At 44.4% G+C, this 19,697-nt stretch overlaps 2 protein-coding genes across 2 annotated transcripts; both read right to left on the bottom strand.

Annotated features, from left to right (window-relative positions):
* Positions 1-45: 45 nt before the first annotated feature.
* LOC125538787 (uncharacterized membrane protein YuiD-like) lies at positions 46-4,763 on the bottom strand. The gene is made up of 5 exons (XM_048702075.1): positions 4,417-4,763; positions 2,529-2,685; positions 2,140-2,190; positions 844-936; positions 46-423 (listed from the first exon to the last, which is right to left on the bottom strand). The coding sequence occupies exons 1-5, from the start codon at positions 4,500-4,502 to the stop codon at positions 352-354; spliced, it is 459 nt and encodes a 152-aa protein (XP_048558032.1). The 5' UTR covers positions 4,503-4,763; the 3' UTR covers positions 46-351.
* A 1,509-nt stretch (positions 4,764-6,272) lies between these two features.
* LOC125538785 (ATP-dependent DNA helicase Q-like 5) lies at positions 6,273-14,917 on the bottom strand. Its single transcript, XM_048702072.1, has 21 exons — positions 13,854-14,917; positions 13,663-13,782; positions 13,523-13,576; positions 13,132-13,244; positions 12,103-12,315; positions 11,931-12,009; positions 11,775-11,828; positions 11,625-11,699; positions 11,487-11,540; positions 11,298-11,342; positions 11,128-11,222; positions 10,922-11,048; positions 9,890-9,988; positions 9,598-9,653; positions 9,409-9,511; positions 7,836-7,964; positions 7,453-7,631; positions 7,326-7,350; positions 7,123-7,238; positions 6,701-6,900; positions 6,273-6,611 (listed from the first exon to the last, which is right to left on the bottom strand). Exons 1-20 carry the CDS (start codon positions 14,829-14,831, stop codon positions 6,816-6,818), a joined length of 2,799 nt encoding a protein of 932 aa, XP_048558029.1. The 5' UTR covers positions 14,832-14,917; the 3' UTR covers positions 6,273-6,611; positions 6,701-6,815.
* Between the last annotated feature and the right edge of the window lie 4,780 nt (positions 14,918-19,697).

Genomic DNA, 19,697 nt, shown 5'->3' with positions numbered 1-19,697 from the left:
GAGTTCAAAAAAAAAGGCAAACATAATAATTGTGTACCCAGAAAGTGGAGCATATGACGTGGTATCAACTATTCAGAACCATCACTTCTCAAGCTACATATCAGTATATCACTGCTAGTTGTACAGCAAACATTCAACACGAGGAGGTTCTAATCGACAGCAAACATCTCAGATATACAGCACCAACTGAAGCTACGACCCACTATCCTACAGCGCAGATCTAAATCAGTTAAGACTTTGTAGCATCAGCATGGACAGGCCACTTTCACACATTACATCAAAGATGAGCTTTTTTCTTTATGCTTTACAAGATCGGCGATGTGATATCTGATGATCAAATATTGCCGAAATCTAAGTGTAACTCCCCAGAGCTAAGAGCATGATCACAGCCGTGAGGATTCCAAGGATGCAACCAGCCACCACCTGACATGTTAAAAAAAGTGTTTTTACATCCAGCATATCACGCATATCAGCTAATCATTGTTATCGAAATAATATATCTGACAAGAGAAATGGCCAATCTTCCGAGATGAGCAATTATTTGTCCCAATTAACTTATGAGATGTCATTTGCATTCTAAGTATTTGCTCCTGAAAGAAGTTTGCTATATCATATGATGAAACTGTTCAATAATTGCAGCTTTGGAGCATGCTACAGATAATAAATATCTTTCGATATGAATTATTTGAGAACCGTTGAATTTGCTCACAAAATGATGCTCTTGAAAGGATTTTTAGTAGTTAATCTTCTATACTTTTCTGCTTCATATATCGACAATCACATTTTCCTTAACTTGCAAGACCACAAACATCAAGATATGGAAGCTAAAGCATGTGAGCTAACCTGAGGGACTGTGTGTCCAAGAATTTCACGCAATGGCTTTGTCTCTGCCAGTGGATGCTCTATAGGCAGCTCGTAGACAATTTGGTTCAACACCTGATAGGATTTGCATCAACAATATTAGTCTCCATCTTGCTTCAGTGTCACACAAAGTTTGAAAGACCATAACTGATGATAGGACTGGGTAAACAGGACAAAATTATCTCTTGCAAGAAAATGACGTCACACTTCTATGCTTCTTTTCTTTTACCCAAATGATAAGTGCCACAAGTCAGGTGTGTGGCACTCCCGCCCTGACGTTTTTCGATGGCAATTCCAGTCACGCAAGGATGGCAAATTCCAGTGACACGGCAAGTTTCTGTCAAACATAAACTGAAGCACAAAAGTTGCCTTGGCATCCTCGCATAACTAAACTTGCCATCGAAAACGTTCGGAGTTGCCATGTGCTCGTACCTGACGTTCGGTACTTATCAGGGTCCTTTCTTTATTATTACTCCCTCCGTTCCTAAATATTATAAGTCCATTTAGAGATTTCAATATATACTACATACGGATGTATATAGACATATTTTAGAGTGTAGATTCACTCATTTTACTCCGTATGTAGTCCATATTGGAATCTCTAAAAAGACTTATATTTAGGAACTGAGGGAGTATATGTCAATGGGGATTTCTAAACATACAATTTTCATTATCTAAATTTCCTGTTCACACGTTAGTGAAAAAGTAGTTAATCAAGTCCAGGCCAAACATATAGTCTAAGGATACTCATCAACTGTTTATCAAATGTTCAAGGTAATCAAGGCATATATCATTCAGCCGAACATAGAGATAGTGGCCAATTTCAGGGGCATATCCTTAGTTATGCACTTATGCATGCTCCTCATACTGCATGCGTAACTTACTGCACATTGAACATGCATAACAACAGAACAATCTCAATCTCAGATAACCATTTAGCTGTAATTTTTACATACAGGTCTTTTAAGTGTTGTTTCCAGCATTATGAAAACCTAGCAAATCACTGTGTATCCTTGATTTGAGTACAGCAAACTGAAAAAGTCTAATGCAATCTAATGAATGTAAGTATATGTGCAATTGTGATTCAATTGATAAACCTCAAGTGAGATAATAGAAATCAAACAGCAGTCCTATGTGAAAAGACTGTATGCTAGTTATAGATAGAAAACATATGCTTATTAGCTTATAATCAGGACAGCCACTAGGCAGCCTCCCATGCTAGTGCATAATGCTATTTCACCACAAGTCCCAAGACCTTTTAGGATGAGACTGACAAACCTCTGCCTGTTTTCCAGCATGCAACCGAACACCAAAAGCATCATGCATCACCTACAAAAAAAACCAAAGGTTTTAGGCATACATGTCTTTCATGTCGAAGTGCATCATTATTATATATCACTGTTTAGAGGCTGTGAACTATGAATGCTGCCAGGAAAGTGCTGTTAAGCAATAGCTTCGCAACATACAGCAGCAAATTTCAAAAGCAATGTGCAAAGTATCGCATGAAATCAGAAGAGATAAATAAAGACGAAAGCAAACAAATGAATGCAAATACTCTGATAGTATCCTCTATATTAGGATATTAATGCAATAGAAGTAGTCAAGTCTTAAGATCATCTGCTTATAATATATGAGTACATAATAAAGAATCTCAAGCGTGTACTCACCACACATGCAAGTATCACTGAAGTTGCAAATGTAGCACTACGAAAGCCTTCTTGGATACCAACAGACACTGCAAGTGCTGTCACTGTGGCTGAATGTGATGATGGCATCCCTCCAGAAGCTATAAATTGCCTGGCATCCCAACGCTTCTCTTTATACCTACATAAAAACCCCAAAAAATGATTTAGAGAACACCAAATGCATACAGTAGGATAGTGATAAGCAACATTTTAGCATGTTTTTTACCAGTTTACCCATGCTTCTTTAATAAGTTTGATTCCAAAAATTATATGGGTTTGCAGGAGTGCAATTTGAAACACAATCCTTGCCCCAATCCCAAATCAAGCTTGAAGATAGTTATACAGTTAAGGAAATGGAAGGCCACCTCTTACATACTACTAACATCATATATACCAAGGCACCAGCTTGAAGATAGATATACAGTTAGAGAAATGGAAAGCCACCTCTTACATGCTACTACACATCATCCTCCCTCCGTTCCATATTAGTTGTCGCTGATTCGACAACAGCTTGGAACGGAGGGAGTACATAACAAGGCAGACATGAGCGATCAACTTCCACAGGGTGTTCTCAAATTTCTGCCCTGATGCATATTCAGGTGTTTGTGCATGTTATTGAGTCAATAAAAACTCGTTTTTATCGAATAAAGGTGTCTGCACATGTTCAAATGGCCCCCAAACAATTGGTTTTCTTATTTTGAATTATATACTGCATGAGACAGCAAATGGTAATGTGCAGTTACTATAAGTCGATACCCTCTGGATGTGTGGGTCAATTTGTGGTGGCTTTACACACGATTGGTGATGTAAATTGACATCACATCATTTTAAATAAAAATGGGGCAGGGGGCAACCCCTTTTCTTAAAAAAACTGACATCACAAATTGTCTACAATCCTCTTAAAAAATATTCATAAAAAACAGGGTCACAGATCTAGCACTGCCACTGAGGGTAGGGCTTCGTGTCCATAGTTTAGTACCAACAATTTTGCTTAAATTATCAGGAAATCGAGAGTTAATTTTGTCACTTACTTTGCCAATAGACACTCTTTAAAGTTCAAAAACAAAGCCACGCTTTGCAGCGAACATACATAACTCTTATGGGAAGGATCATCACAAAGTAGATTAAACATCTGAGTGGCATTAGAACCAAAATAAGGAAACACAGGTAATTTGCTTCAGAAATCACAAATACAACCCTAATCTGGCAGTAGAACCAGAATGCATGTGAAAAAAACAGGCCTCTAAGTGCCTCACCAAACCATCCGAATGACCCTAAAATGCTCTCGGATTAATAGCTAAAACCTCATGACTAATGTGATCCACTGCTTCCAGACGAAAACATACCGAGCAAGTACACAAACTTCTGGCACGTTTTTTGTCCTAGTTGGGTAACTGTAAGCATTCGTCCAACTCCCACACCACGTGGCATATCTGGCATTTCCGTTTGCCTCGTTGACAAAGTACTCTGCTAGTGGTTCATGAATAGCTGGTTTCAGAAGCAGTCTACGCAGATCATACTACCACAGCGAAGCGAAACGCAAAAATAAGAGGAAGATCTCGCTAAGCTTCGCGAGGATCCACAGCCTATGTACGCAACTGATCCGCCGAATTATTAATGAAGGGAAAAAAAACAGCCTAAATAAAATTAGTCAAATCTCATTCCTAGCAGGTCTCAAATCCAAATCTCCGTTCACCTTCGCGCTAAGCAGATAAGCTACGAACTCGCGACCACCGAAATCACACGCGCTGCCACCGGCTCAGCAATGCTCACACAAGCAGCAGCCCGAGGAGCGGAGCCAAACCATCAGCGAGAACTGTAACGCGGGGCGGGGGAGGGGAGGGGAGTTGAGGGGAGGCAACTAGCTCACCAGGTGGTGAAGAACTTAGCGGACTGCGCGACCGCGAAGGCGAGGAGCCCCGCGACGAGCGGGTAGTTCACCACGGCGGCGACCATCTCCGGCTCGGGCCGCGTCCCCTCGATCGATCTCCGGCGGAGCCCTCTGGCACGGCGCGAGGGGGAGGATTCGAGTTCGGCGCGAGGAAGCAACGGGAGGGGATGGCTTCGCGTTCCTTCTGCCGTCGGCTTTTCCCCTCTCCCTCTCGTTCTCCTTCTGTGTGCTTTGGTAAATTCTGCGTGCGTGCGTGGATGCTCGCCGCCCGAGCTACTCCTCCTTCTACTAGTCTTCGGCGTTACGGCCCACGGAGATCGACCGACGCGAGCACAGAATATTGCTTTTCGGGTTGGATTCCGTAACACGGGAGAGTCGTTCCTCGTTCGTTGCCCTGTTGGAACGGCACGGGCCCGGCCGCCTGACGTGGTGGTCCCTCCGTTACGGACGGCTGGCTAGGATGGATAGAGTGGGTGAACGAACAATTAGGCCTCTTTTGATTTATAGGATAGGATTATCATAGGAATAAGAATTTTGTAGGAAATAAGATGACATGTTAAATCTTAGGAGTAAGAATAGGAAACAAAATGTCATTTGATTGACACCAAAGAGATTTTTTCATTGAGTTTAAGCTCATTTTTATTTTCCTATAAAATATGAAGGATAGAAACCAATCCTATGTAAGAATAGAAATCCATTTCTATAAACGAAAAAGCTTTAAAGGAAACAATCCTACAAAAATCATATCCTCTGGATTTTTTATGAAACTCCTTGAAACCAAAAGGCCTTACTCGTGGATGAATATGCTTCGGGTCGCTAGATTTGAGCCGCGCGAATATGCCACGCGGCCGTCAAGTGTTGAGGTGGTTCGAGTACGGCATCAATCTGGTAGCTCGCGTAATTATAAGACAGCTACGTGTTCACCGGTGCAACAGCAACCCGGCTTACGTGTTGCTTGAGGTGGGGGGCCGCTGGTCCATCGGCTGTCCAGATACCGTGACATTGCCACGATTTCAGTTTGGGGCATTCGTTTTTTTACGCAAGCGTCCATATACATGTACATACACTCACTCGTATGAACATATACACGCATACCTTATTCCTATGAGCACCTTCGAAATATTGAGCCGGCATATTATTTTGAAATTTACGAAGTTACCTCGTTGTTGACAAAAACGTCTTCTTTCAATGTATGCGCATCGCCGGAAATACTGAAATAATCTAGAAATAAATGCGAGCACCAGGACTTGAACCCTAGTGGGCTGAGGATATCACAATTCCCTCTAACCATCCAACCACAGGTTGGTTCGCTGGGGCATTCGATTTGGATGTGTTGGGTATATGGCTGTGTGCACGCCTTGTCTCCCGTGCCGTGTCGGAAGGTGCAAATCTGCAATCTGATTGCATGCACCGATTGCCTCTCTCTGCAAGCGACATGATAAACACCATGGCTAGGCCCCCATGGTTCGTATCTCGCTACACAGGACACGGTGTTCCAGCCAAAGCCGTGCGCTCCCACCGGTGGAGTGATGGGAGGACGCAATCAATTGAGAAGTGGATCTACCGGACAAACGCGGCAGGACGCACCGCCTCAAGCTCGTACTGCACGTTCAACGAATGGATCGGTTCACGCCAAGAATGATAGGGGCGCGCTGCCAGGACCCGCACCGTGCTACCCGGAGCATATGCGAATATGCGACGGCGGCACGGCATGCAATGAAGCTGCCCACCACCAATGCTCAGATCGGAGCTGACAACGGCAAATGTAATGAAGCCACCCAACTGCTGATTGGTTGGCCAGTCAACTCCAACAACAGCGACCAAGACTCGGCTGATGCTGCTAAGTAAATATTAGAATCACAAGTTTACAAGTTAGTTTTACATCAGATTCTTACTGGTTTTTTGACACTGGAGGGAGCACATATAAGCATAACACATTAACCCTCTCATCTGTCGACCTAGTATATCACTGGTTTCTCTTTGTTTCTTTAATCAGAAAATGTCCCGCGTCTCCTTTACAACAATGTTTCTGCTCAAGCCTCTTGATCCTGGCTGGCCCGCTATTTTACATAGACAGCTTGACTGAAAGGCCCGCGTGGTTTGCCTGCATAGGTACTTCACACCGACGTGGATGCTGTCCCCTCTGCTGCAAACACTTTTTTTTCCAAGCGCCTCTGCATATTTATGAAAGCAACGGCGATCAGCGTTGGGCATACGGAATAATAACAACTATTGGAGTGTGTACATGGGAGTGGGCACGAACCTTCTCTGGTTAAATTTCTATCCGGTTCCGGGTTTCAAACTTCATTCTTATGTATGTACGTACTCTACAGCCTGGCAAAACCTTAGACAACGGTTCTGATTGCTTGCTTGTAGCATTATTCACCCTTTCCAACGAATTTAACCAGCTCTGCTTTGGCGGCTTCTATGACCACTGGAAAATCAACCTCCATATAGCGCTCCCTATCAGGAAAAAAAAAACTTCAGCCCATGAGCTAAATCGGTGGAAAGACAAGCTATACATATATACTCCCTCCGTTCTGAATTACTTGTCTTGGATTTGTCTAGATACAGAGGTATCTAGCACTAAAATGAGTCTAGATACATCCGCATCTAGACAAATCCAAGACAAGTAATTCGGAACGGAGGGAGTATAACAAAATGCGTCCGGAGAAAGAGAGAGACCAGAAGTGGTTTTTGGCCCAGGTAGCAGCTGGAAAAGCCGGGCTGGAGATGCCGTGCATAATCCTCGCGACGGCCCTCGGGGTGAATTTGGCAAACGAATTGCTCTGGAGGAATACCTGGCAGCGCAGTTAAGAAATTGTCAGGCGGGCCTGTAGCATCATTACCAATCACAGTGGAAAATGTATCATGGTGTTAGTTCTTACCTTTATATCGGATTGCAAGAACGTGCTGCAGGAAGCAAAATCAAATGTTCCGTCAGATAAAACTTAGCACGGAACAGCGTAAGAAGCAAATGCTCTGGTGAGTTCTGCGGGAAGAGAGCACGCAAACCTGCTCTTGCGGAGGGGAGTACAGTAATCATCATCTGGCGTGCCATCCTTTTTGCTGAAGTAGTGTATAATCCTCTTCTGGATGCACGGGGTGTGCTCAGAACCAGAACAGCCATCTGTCTTTTTACAGCCTTTGACAGCAAAGTCCGCCAGAGCAAACATAGCATCTAGTTTCCTGATCTGTTTAAACAGCAAGCATCAGCAATCGGTTGATATGAATAACTGAGACGAAACTACCATTGATAAAAGCCTATTGAGTACATAATTTACTACCTCTAACAAATAGTACTATGTATATACTGATGATCTGCAGCTACAATTTGAAGGACAATATTGTATGACAAGATATACTTATTTAGAAGGGCTTAAGAAACTGTTTACCACCTTTGAGTTTTCTACTTCAGAAAGCCATTTTGTGAGATTTGCTGAAAGAGTGTTCAAGTCATCTGGCCTTTTTAAGATCATATAACAGTAGGCTGGGTCTTTCAATTCATAAGATAGTTCTCCTGAAAACTGATTTACAGAAGACATAATTAAATGTTACATAACATAAGGAGCATAACATAGAAGCGGTGCAACAGGATAAAGACAATAGAGAACAGACGATGATATCATTCCAAAAACACAGTATTTTAGCAAGTCACCTCGAGCTATACCAGGCCATAAGCCTGTAACTACATGACCAAAAGATCTTACACTAGAACAGCGATAAGCAACAAGTGCCACAGCACAACTGATAATGAAAATATTTGCTAGGACATGGAAGTGTGATCATAAGTAACATGATATACATAACAGAAAAACTAGGCTATATCAAGTGTGCCCATTTTCTGTAGCAATAGTGTGTGTATAGCAATTAGCTAAAGCAAATACAGTCAATGACTATTGGTGGCAAATTACTGCAATCCATAGCAGGGCTGAAATGATCTACTACCTTGCTCCTAAATATAAGACGTTTTGGCAGTTTAACTTGAACCAATTGGGCGTCTTATATTTAGAAACAGAGGGTGTAACATATATGTTTCCATAGCGATATTTTTTCTCTCAAATACGCACCTAAACGCACATCGTTTTGCATTAGAAGAAAAAAAACATTGAAATTCCACCATTCGTACAGCCAACAAAACCAAGCAAAAGCAAAACAAAAACAAAAAAGGAAGCAAAACAAAATAAACGGTACATCTGTCCTACTGCTTCTATTGGGTCGCATCTTGAGGCCAGACATGGTTTCTGTAGCAACATAATCATGGGGGCATAGCAACTGTTAGTTACTACTCAGTTGCTACAGATGCTAGGTACTATACTAAGTACACTGTCCATACCTAGGTACAATACGGCCAGCTATTAATCTTCTTGAAATGTGGGGGGAGTTAGGTACCAAAATGCAACTAATACAGAAAACGAAGTTAGAAAGGTCGAATCAGCTGTTGTCTCAGTTTTGGCCTAACCTGACCTATCTTAGTTGGTTTCTCTTTTCTTTGTCATATTGTGTTTTGCTTAGGTTTTTGTTTTGGTTTGATTTTCATGGCCATCCTCTTCTTAATGACAAGAACAAGCATTTTGATATGTGTTCAAGAAAAAAGTTACAGGAAACAAAGGAACAAAGATCGAAGCATCCAGCTGGTTACCCACTACGTATTTGAAATTAAATCCTTATGTGCAGCAAACAAAATATAACCAGTGATTCAACTAAAAGAAATACGAAATTAAGTGTGAGATTCTGAAATCAGCTCAAAAGCAATTCCAGTTTTGCTGTTTGATAAGCTTAGTGACACATATTTGAACATAAATACTCTGTCCCATAATATAAGACGTTATTACATCCAATATACTCACATATTGGATGTAATAACATCTTATATTATGGGACGGTGGGAGTAAATGATAACCATGGAATTCATGGACACCTCGAAAACACCACTCTAACTGGAAAAAATGACGGTTTGTTCAGGCAAACCTTTAGCTTTTGCAAACGATCAAACACTTCATTCATTGTGATCCTCATATCATTAGCTACTCTTGGTACTTCGAAGACATAACTGCCATCCTTCATTTCAGACCTGCTTTTCCATACAGAATCAGAATCTTAGAGAGGTACAGCTAGTTCAGAATAGCACTTCAAAACAGAAGTAGAGGGAACATTTACTTATTTAGAATTGATCTAAGTAGTATATCCTTGTCAGCAAGCAGTTGCGGTGATGTCTGCAGCAATACAATTCAGCGAATCAAGAGAAGTTAAAAAAAAAAGAGCATAGTATCTTATGAAAAGAACAATGAACATGGGATGTGCATGGTAATCATGTGCGAAGGTCACAATGCTGTCAACAACTGTGGATTAACCATTGATTACTGGACACATACCATGGTCCTCAGCTGAGCACAGTACAAAAAATTTTGGTTCAAATGGTGCAAACCTCAGATCACGGATAAGAATATACCTTGTGAAAATACAGCGTGCAGGTAACACTGAACTGAGGAAGTAAATGGAGATACTGCTCCTCACCAATTTCCAGCTGTGTGAGGACTGTTAAAAGCACCTGCAGTGAGAAATTGTAAGGAGATCATCTCATCTGAAGATTAGCTGGATCATCCAACAATTCAGATTATTCAAAAAGTAACCAAAATGCTTACAGGAAATTTAAAAGCAAAGCAAATGAAGTTATTCCTAGGGAAAAAGGAAATTTTCAAATAAATCCTGTCACTACTGTTCAAAAGTTAGAAGGAAACGGCACCTCTACATAACTCCATATAACTAGCAACAATTGGTTTTTATGTAGATAAATTTAGGTCAAAACAACTCTAGCAGGAAAAAAACAGTAGATTTGTCAAAAGTAACAACAACAACAGCAGAGACTTTAGTCCCAAACAAGTTGGGGTAGGCCAACTCGTGGTTCTGGCACATGGATAGCAAGCTTCCATGCACCCTTGTCATGGCTAGTTCTCAAAAGTAGTTTATATCATTACTTTTTTATATTTTCTTCCTAGTTCATTGTACCGTACAGTTCAAACATGTAATGGTCAAACAAGTGTATTAGAGACCATGCCAATGTCCAGGCGACATGAAAATATCACAGAGGTACTACTTGCTTCAGAGAAAAGGTTTAGAATGATGATCCTGGTTTGTTCTTGGGAACAACTGCTCTAGTCCCTAGATTAAACAATGAGATTTTCTTGAGACAGAAGACCAAGAAATATTGTTTATGATGTTTTGATATGAATGCTAGATAGCATCTCTAAAATACAGATATAAAACCGTCATTTAAGATAGCAAATCCAATTTATTATAATGGAAATAGTTAAATTTGTATGTGACATCAAACAACCACTAACCTCCATGGTATGTCTGTCAAGTGCAGAAATGTATCAAATTAACTCGATATAATGTAAGGTTGTGAGGGGACTCTTTCTAAGCACTGGTAAATGTGTGAATGAGAAAACAAACTACATGGGCTGATGGGACAGGCACAAACCTCTTCTTTTATATCAAACTTGCGTGAAGTAGACTCTTTAGGGAAGGAACAGATGCACCCCATCGTGTTGCCAGAGGAGAATATCTGGTTAAGAAATTTGCTCATTGCATATTCATCAATGCCATCGCTGCCGAAAGGGGTTTCTTAGAGTCATTTCACAGGAAATATACAGATGAGAGAACAAATAACTTAGAAAATTAATTCACCTGTGTGAAAGACTGCGAATCTTATAGAATGTCGTTGAATCAAAAAGAAGGTGACAGTGTGATAACCGTCCATCCCTTCCAGCACGTCCAGTTTCCTGAAAGAGCATGTCCATACGTTCTAGAAGAGAGAGTAGAATGGATAAGTGTATATCACATCATGAAGTTCTTACCTGTATGTACTCTTCAAGGCTTTCTGGCAACCTATAGTGGATCACCTAAAGGAAAGAATGATTGTGTCAGTCCAAGTTAGCAGCAAATTACTATTTTACTTTAGTTATGAGCTGAGCATTTGAAAGAACACTGAAATATTTCTTGTTTTCAGATGTAATTTTGAATAATTATGTGGATATATTTCATACCCCTTCGACATCACTCTTATCAAGACCCATGCCAAACGCCACAGTTGCAACAACCTTCCTCAAGGCGGAAAAAACAAAGTTAGACACCTGGCCTACGTAATACAACTTATAAAATAGAAATACCGAGGAAGCATATACCACTCTTATTTTGTTAGAGCAGAACAGCTCCTGTACCCGGCTCCTCTTTTTCATCAAAAGTCCACTATGGTAGCTCTATAAAAATAGAAGATGTCATAGATAAAAAGTATGCGCAGCTAACTCATAACAAGCTAAAGATGGAATGCCAACCTTGGCATTAATGTTGTTATCACACAAGTGCTTACAAACATAATCCGTTTCTGTCTGTTCAAGATAACACGAAAAAGGTTATATATGCAGTATTGAATTGTATCAAATAACAGCTGGACAGGTGTGTTAACCATCTTTAGGTTGAGAAAGTTTAACCTGAAATTTGCAATAGACAATAATACTTCTCATATTGACAAAAGGGGAAGACTTTAATAGCAACATTAAATCCTTCAGCCTGTGACACAATATAATGTGTCATATCTCATTCGCCTTATTTCAAATATATACCATATTAAATAGACTCTGGTAATGAGGATGAGTAAACTACCTGTTATTACTCATGCTGATAGACAGCTTTAGATTTTCCCTAATTTGAGATGTCTGGATGAGATTACCAGATGGAATTTCTAAGGCATTAACTATCTCCTGCAAGGTTTGAGTTGTTGCAGTTGCAGTCATTGCAAGAATACATTGAATATTAAGCTTTCTCCGAAGTAGTGATGCTCGAAGCCTTAGATACGAAGGTCTAAAATTATGAGACCTGTCCATTTGGGAAGAAATGAAAGATTACATCATGAACTTAGATGCACTAACACTACAAAATGAACAGCAAGTACATAATAGAGTACGAAAACAAAGCAATGAAACTAACTGAATGTATCACAAAAAGTAAATGCAAGCATGGATAAAGAGTGGTAGAGCAGAAAAAATATCACCATGCAGTCTAATAGCAGAGCTAATTTAAAATCAAAAGTAAATAGTTGTTAGCAATTTAGCATTTGCTTATATGAAAGCTAAAGGAAGCATTAATATTAAGATAACAACATTAATCATATCAATGAAGTCCAAGATAGATGATAGCTTTCTTCTCGGTGCATCGGTGCCCCCCATCTGATTATGTGATTCAAATTTTGTTGAGCATTTCTTACCTAGTCAATGATGTGTGTCTAAAATAGAGTTGTTGTTATCTTGCTCAGCTGTATTCGCATAGCTGGTAACTGTGACTGGCCACTTATTTGACCAATTTAAAACCAGTAACTGGTACCATCCTAGATCACCTATTTCAGCTTCTTATTTTTGTATCCAGGAAATCAACTATGAAGATAGATCACAGTGCCAACTGTAAACAAGTAGATAGGGGTGGTGTTGCTGCGCTCAGCGCCTGTTTATCCTGCCTTGGGTGTGTGCGTTTGTTGTGGTGGCGTGCGTTTGTATCGGGCTGTTGGTGATCGTTGCTTTATATATACCGGAAAAGGCTTTCGCTCCGCTTTATATATAAAGCAGGGCGGAACCTTTCTCGGTACTGTAAACAAGTATCTAGTGTTCTCAGCTGAACTAAGATGAAATATAAACTCACCATTCAGAAATGCAATGGGCTTCATCAATGACCACAAGAGATATTGGGAGTGTGTCCCTGAATATCTGCAGAAATTCTTCATTCAAGAATCTCTCAGGGGAAACAAAAAGAACCTGATAAACAATGGAAGCTATCTCAGAATAATGAAGCAAAATATAGGTTAACGTCACTACTGCAAAACATGTGAGGACAATTGGGTTCATATTCCGAATTTAAGACGAATTGTTGTTTCTCAAATCCATATTCTTGTTACTACATCAACAAAATATATTGTGTTGAAATAGAATTTGCAAGGTATGCAGGGATGATTCTCTAGATAAGGCAAAATCAAAGCAGAGAGTTGTTGATGCAAGAGTGGTCTGTTCAGAAATGACGCTTAAGAAAGCTGTACCTTTATTTCCCCTGCACGCAACAGCCGTAATGTTCCATGAAACTCATCACTCGTCTGAACGAATAAAACAGTATAACACTTATATTAGAAAACAAATGATGAGTAGGACTAGCAGCAAGCATATAAAATTTTGCATTTACCTGACTACTCGCAAGAAGGCCTCCTGGGAGAAATGCAGGGAGCTTCCTCAATTGATCAACCATCAAGGAAAGCAATGGGCTCACCACCAGTGTTAATCCAGGCAAAATCATAGCAGGCAACTGAAAATTAGCATCAAGATCATGTCAGAACTGGCCTGTAACAAACCAATAACTCAAATTTGGCTGCAAACCTGATAGCACAGTGACTTGCCCGCGCCGGTGGGCAGCACAAGCACCGTCGACTCCCCTGCAACAACATTCTGGATGGCCTCAAGCTGACCCTCGCGGAACGAATCATAACCAAACACCTTCCTGAGCAAGCTCTCGAGATTCTGCTCGGACGGGTCCTCTCTGGCTACCTCGACAATCTTAAGAACACCGTCATCACCTGCCGCCGCATTCTTCTCCCGCTCGAGGAGCGCCTCCGCTACGAAATCCCCTTCCTCGTCGGCACCTGCCCGGGGCTTTCCACCGCCGGGCTGCTGCCGCTTCCAGGAGCGGTATTTCGTCGGGCGCCTGGCCTGCGACTTGAACGACTTCTTCCGGCCGTACCCATTGATGTTGAGCCGAACGAAGTTGCCCGCGGGGTCCCCTCTCGGTCGCTTCGGCTGCTCAACCGCGGCCGCAGGGACCTCCGAAACCGAGTTGGGATGCACCCGCTTGGGCCTGAGCTGCGGCGGCGGGTGGGTGGCTGCCGGGGACGGGGACGGCTCGGCGCTTGGTATCTCCGCGGGCTCGGGCTCAGGCTCAGGCTCGAGCTCGGGCGCGGGGGCGGGGTTCGTGAATGCGGCGGCTGGTTCGAATGAGAGGTTGCGAGACTGGACGAGGCGGCGGAAGGAGGAGAAGGAGACTGTGCTGGCGTTGGAGGTGAGCGCTGACCCCGGGGCGATGCGCGCCGCGAGGCCGTGCGGGTCGGAGAGGGCGGCGGCGCGAATCGGAGGCGCGGAGGCGGAGGCGGAGGCGGAGACGGGGGCGGAGGTAGAACAGGGTACGGGCTTGGGCTTGGGTTTGGGCTTGCGTTTGGGTTTTGATGTGGGATCTGGCGTGGGACGGTGCTTGGGCGGTGCCGGGCGAGGTGGTGGTGAGCACCGGCGAGTCGGGGAGGCGGATACGTCGGAGAGGAGGGAGTCGTCGGAGTCGGAGTCGGCGGCGTGGAGCGAAGAGTACATCGCTGGTGACGGAATTGTCGGTGCGGGGCGGTGGGTTGGGGGTGGAAGACGGAGTTGAGGAATTGGAGGGAGATTTGAGGAGATTTCCCGCCAAGCACCGGTTTGGAAAAGTAGCAAGGCCAGCACAGCAGCGCGTTCTGTACAAACCGAGATCTCGGTTTGTGAATTTCGGTGAGTCTTTTTTTGGGGGGATTAATTTCGGTGAGTCTGAACACGGTTGGAGCATCTACAACCACAACTCGCAAATTCCGCCTTCCAAATATCTACAAATGCGTGCGGACATATTGCCGAAAAAGGGTTTCCCTCGCTTTGTATACAAAGCAACCAACCGAGATATTCAACAATAGATGCTGGGGCATAGGCAGCGCAGTCACGCTCAAAAAAAAGAAAGAGAAAATACAAGAGAAACGAACGCCGACAACGGCGGATCGACAAAGAAGGGGCATTTGATTTCTTGCCACGATTTACTTTGGAGTTTGATGATTTGCCACTCCTTATCTCGTAATTGCTTTTTTGCCATTCCTTACTTGGGACTTGAAAGATTTGCCACTGCCCACGGATAAACCCGAGATTGCCCTTGCCCCCGCCCCATTGACCACTCACGGGGCATGGATAAGAGACGACGGCGGCGACTACATACATCAACGGGGCGCTCTGCTCCATCTCCGCCGGCGGCACGTTGCTCCATGGTGACCTCCTACTCATCCTTTCCAAATTTCGCCCTGCCATGTTGCCTCATGATTGACAGGTACAGGACACAGAGAGAAGCTCGTTCCCCATCTCCCTCACCTGCCCCCGTGCCCCAGCCACCAGTTTCTCGTCGCCGGCAGCGTCGCCGACCTCCTATCCCTCCAACTTGCCAAGATAACCAGCACCCAAATGCCCCCGTCGCGCGTGCCTCCGAGCTGCGGGCTACTCGGTGCCGGAGCCCGCCCTCCCTGTCCTTCGCGCGCCTTCGACAAGGGGAGGCTTTCTGTGTTCCCTGCACAAGCCCGGAGCAGCACCTAGGGCCCTCCCTGCGTCGAGACCGGCATGGCGTGGTGGTTAGCCATGCACTTGAGGCGGGCCGACGTAGCACGTTCGTTCCCCGCGTGGCGACCCCATCGAGAGCGACCATCAGGCAAGCCACGGGCCGGAGGCCTGGAGCGGCGCCCTGGTCCCTCCTCGTGGTGCGTCCACCCAGCATCTGGTACTCCGGCGACGCGGCCGACGGCCTGGAGGAGAGCAGCCGGCCATCAGTGAGAGCGGCGGCGGCGAATGGGTTCATCCTCTCCTGATTTGATTTCAATCTTGAATCGGCCGGGTGCACTGGTCGATCTAGCACAAGGGTATTTTGGTCCACTATTTTATGCATATATTATGACAATGATTTGCAAGTATTGTTTTTGTGTGAAAAAATGGCAAAAAATCAAAGTGCAAAGTAAAGGATGGCAACAGATCAATTATAATGTAAGGAGTGGCAAATTATCAAAGTGCAAAGTAAGTGGTAGCTAAAAATCAAAAACCCCGACAAAGAAACGAAGAAACCTCGTGGCCGCTGCACCCACCGGAGATCGCCCACCAAGCTCCAAGCCTCCGAAGCACCGGTACCAATCAACACCTCCAAGAAGGGACGCGACGAAGACGTCGCTGCTGCCAAGGGTTTCCCCCGGTACACGGTGAGGAGAGAGGAAGGGTAGCCCCGACGCCCTCCAGGAAGGTCTGGCGGCACCCACAAGCGCCACCGCGTCATTGTCGGCCAAGCCAACAGAGATTTCTCCCGATCCCAACCTCCAACTCAGGCACTCCAGAGCTCGCCACCAAACATACCCTCACCGTGCGCCAACCTGGACACAAAGCTTCCAACGTTGTCTCACCACGGCACCGTGAAGCATGGTCTACACAATGAAGAAGAGGAGTCGGGACTAGGGCAGCAGCACCGTCGGCACGCGGGAGGGCCCCACCTCCACCGTCTTCGACGGTAGCTGACCGGACGCAATGGCAAGAACACACCAGGCCCGTGGCCGCACAGCCTCGGCCGGGATCTCTGAGGCCCGTAAAGTTCCCGCCTTCGTGTTGCAGCCGGCACGCCGTCGGCTCCGCCGCCCCTGTCCAAGCCGCTCCCCTTCCTCCCCGCATAGAAAGCCGCCAAGTGGAGGCACCACCACCACGCGCACCGCCGCCGGCCACCACCACCAGGTCGCAGGACCGCCACCGGCCGAGCCGCACCACCGCCGCACGCCCACGACGGAGAGGAACCACCGCAGCCGCCCTCAGCCCGAAGCCGGACCCCAGCCGTCGCCCACGCCGCCCGTGGCCTGCGCCGCTTGCCGGGCGGATCCGGCCGCCTCGGCGAGGCGCGCTCCACTGCGCAGCCAGCCACGCAGTACCACGCGCCGCCACGCCGCGGTGCCCCGTGCCCGCACCGTGCCCGTCCTCGATGGAGGAACCCGCGTCGCCCCCATCGCGCGGAGGAGGAAGAGCAGGCCCCGCCGCCGTCAGCGCCGGTCGGGCTTAGCCAGGCCGTGCCCCCTGGTGGCGGCAAGGGAGGAGGGAGGAGGAGAGGAGATCGGCGACGGAGGGATCTGGGCGCCCGATGGAGGCAGGGGGCGCGCCCCACCCCCCTAGGCGCGCCCCTGACCCTCGTGGTCACCCCGTAAGGTGGTTGGTGCCCTTCTTTCACCGCAAGAAAGCTAATATCCGGATAGAGATCGTGTTAAAATTTCAGCCCAATCGGAGTTACGGATCTCCGGGAATATAAGAAATGGTGAAAGGGTAGAATCTGAGAACGCAGAAAGAGAGAGAGACAGATTCAATCTCGGAGGGGCTCTCTCCCCTCCCATGCCATGGAGGCCAAGGACCAGAGGGGAAACCCTTCTCCCATCTAGGGAGGAGGTCAAGGAAGAAGAATATGAAGGGCCCCCTCTCCCCTTCTCTTCCGGTGGCGCCGGAACGCTGTCGTGGCCATCATCATCACCGCAATCTTCACCAACAACTTCACCGCCATCATCACCAACTCTTCCCCCCTCTATGCAGCAGTGTAACTTCTCTCTTACCCGATGTAATCTCTACTTAAACATGGTGCTCAACGCTATATATTATTTCCCAATGATGTATGGCTATCCTATGATGTTTGAGTAGATCCGTTTTGTCCTATGGGCTATTTGATGATCAAGATTGGTTTGAGTTGCATGTTTTATTATTGGTGATGTCCTATGGTGCTCTCCATGTCGCGCAAGCGTGAGGGATCCCTGCTATAGGGTGTTGCAATACGTTCATGATTTGCTTATAGTGGGTTGCATGAGTGACTGAAACACAAACCCGAGTAAGGGGGTTGTTGCGTATGGGATAAAGAGGACTTGATGCTTTAATGCTATGGTTGAGTTTTACCTTAATGATCTTTAGTAGTTGCGGATGCTTGCTAGAGTTCCAATCATAAGTGCATATGATCCAAGTAGAGAAAATATGTTAGATTATGCCTCTCCCTCATATAAAATTGCAATAATGATTACCGGTTTAGTTATCGATTGCCTAGGGACAAATAACTTTCTCGTAACAAAAAGCTCTTTACTAAGACTAACTTAGTTGTGTCTTTATCTAAACAGCCCCTACTTTTTATTTATGTTCTCTTTATTATCTTGCAAACCTATCCAAAAACACCTACAAAGTACTTCTAGTTTCATACTTGTTCTAGGTAAAGCGAACATCAAGCATGCGTAGAGTTGTATCGGTGGTCGATAGAACTTGAGGGAATATTTGTTCTGCCTTTAGCTCCTCGTTGGGTTCGACACTCTTACTTATCGAAAGAGGCTACAATTGATCCCATATACTTGTGGGTTATCAAGACCTTTTTCTGGCGCCGTTGCCGGGGAGCAATAGCGTGGGGTGAATATTCTCGTGTGTGCTTGTTTGCTTTATCACTAAGTAATTTTTATTTGCTGTTCTTAGTTGTTCTTTATCTTTAGTTATGGATATGGAACACGAAGTACCAACAAAATTAGGTGTACTTGCTGCTCATGGAGATGAGGAACCTCCTAAAACCCTCGATGCTCGTTATGTGACAGATATTATGTACTACTTTGATAATCCAGAGAAAACCCCATTTAATTTGGTAATGGGAGACACGTTGGATCAACGTGAATACTTTAGGGATTATCGCTTGACTCAAAAAGGGAAACTATTATGGGATCAAATTTATATGTTGTATTGGTACGCTAGGCAACTATGCTTGAGATATGATTATACTTGTTGCTCTAGGATGAAGGCTCCACACCTTCCCTTTTCATGTGAATTTAATGATAATGAAACTTTGGCTTCTTATGCTAGAGGTATATATGACTACTATGATGTGGAACAAATAGAAGAATTTGTTGCTTTTATAGGTGCTTATGAAATTGAATCTATGTTCAAAGAATATGAAAATCTTTATGATGTTGTCTACAGACTTGAAAATTTAGCTATCCTTAAATATTGTTATGAGAATTATGAATACAATTCCGATATTGATGCGTTTATTGAGAAAGTCTCCCCTGTCCCAGAAGAGACTAATATTTTGCACGAATCTATGGAAGAAGAAATTGATGAAACTGTGAGCTCATTGGATGAAAAAGATGAGGAGGAGAGCGAAGAACAAAAGGAGGAAGAGCGGATTGATCACCTGTTCCCACCTTCTAATGAGAGTAACTCTTCAACTCATACATTGTTTAATTTCCCTTCATGCTTACCGAATGATGAATGCTATGATAATTGCTATGATCCCGTTGATTATTTTGAAATATCCCTTTTTGATGATGCTTGCTATGCTTGCGGCCAAGATGCCAATATGAATTATGCTTATGGAGATGAACTTTCTATGGTTCCTTATGTTAAACATAAAATTGTTGCTAT

Source organism: Triticum urartu, chromosome 2, assembly GCF_003073215.2.
Source record: "Triticum urartu cultivar G1812 chromosome 2, Tu2.1, whole genome shotgun sequence".
In the NCBI taxonomy this organism is placed as follows: Eukaryota; Viridiplantae; Streptophyta; class Magnoliopsida; order Poales; family Poaceae; genus Triticum; species Triticum urartu.
Note: the sequence above shows the minus strand (reverse complement) of the source record. Positions and strands in the feature narration are given on the sequence as shown.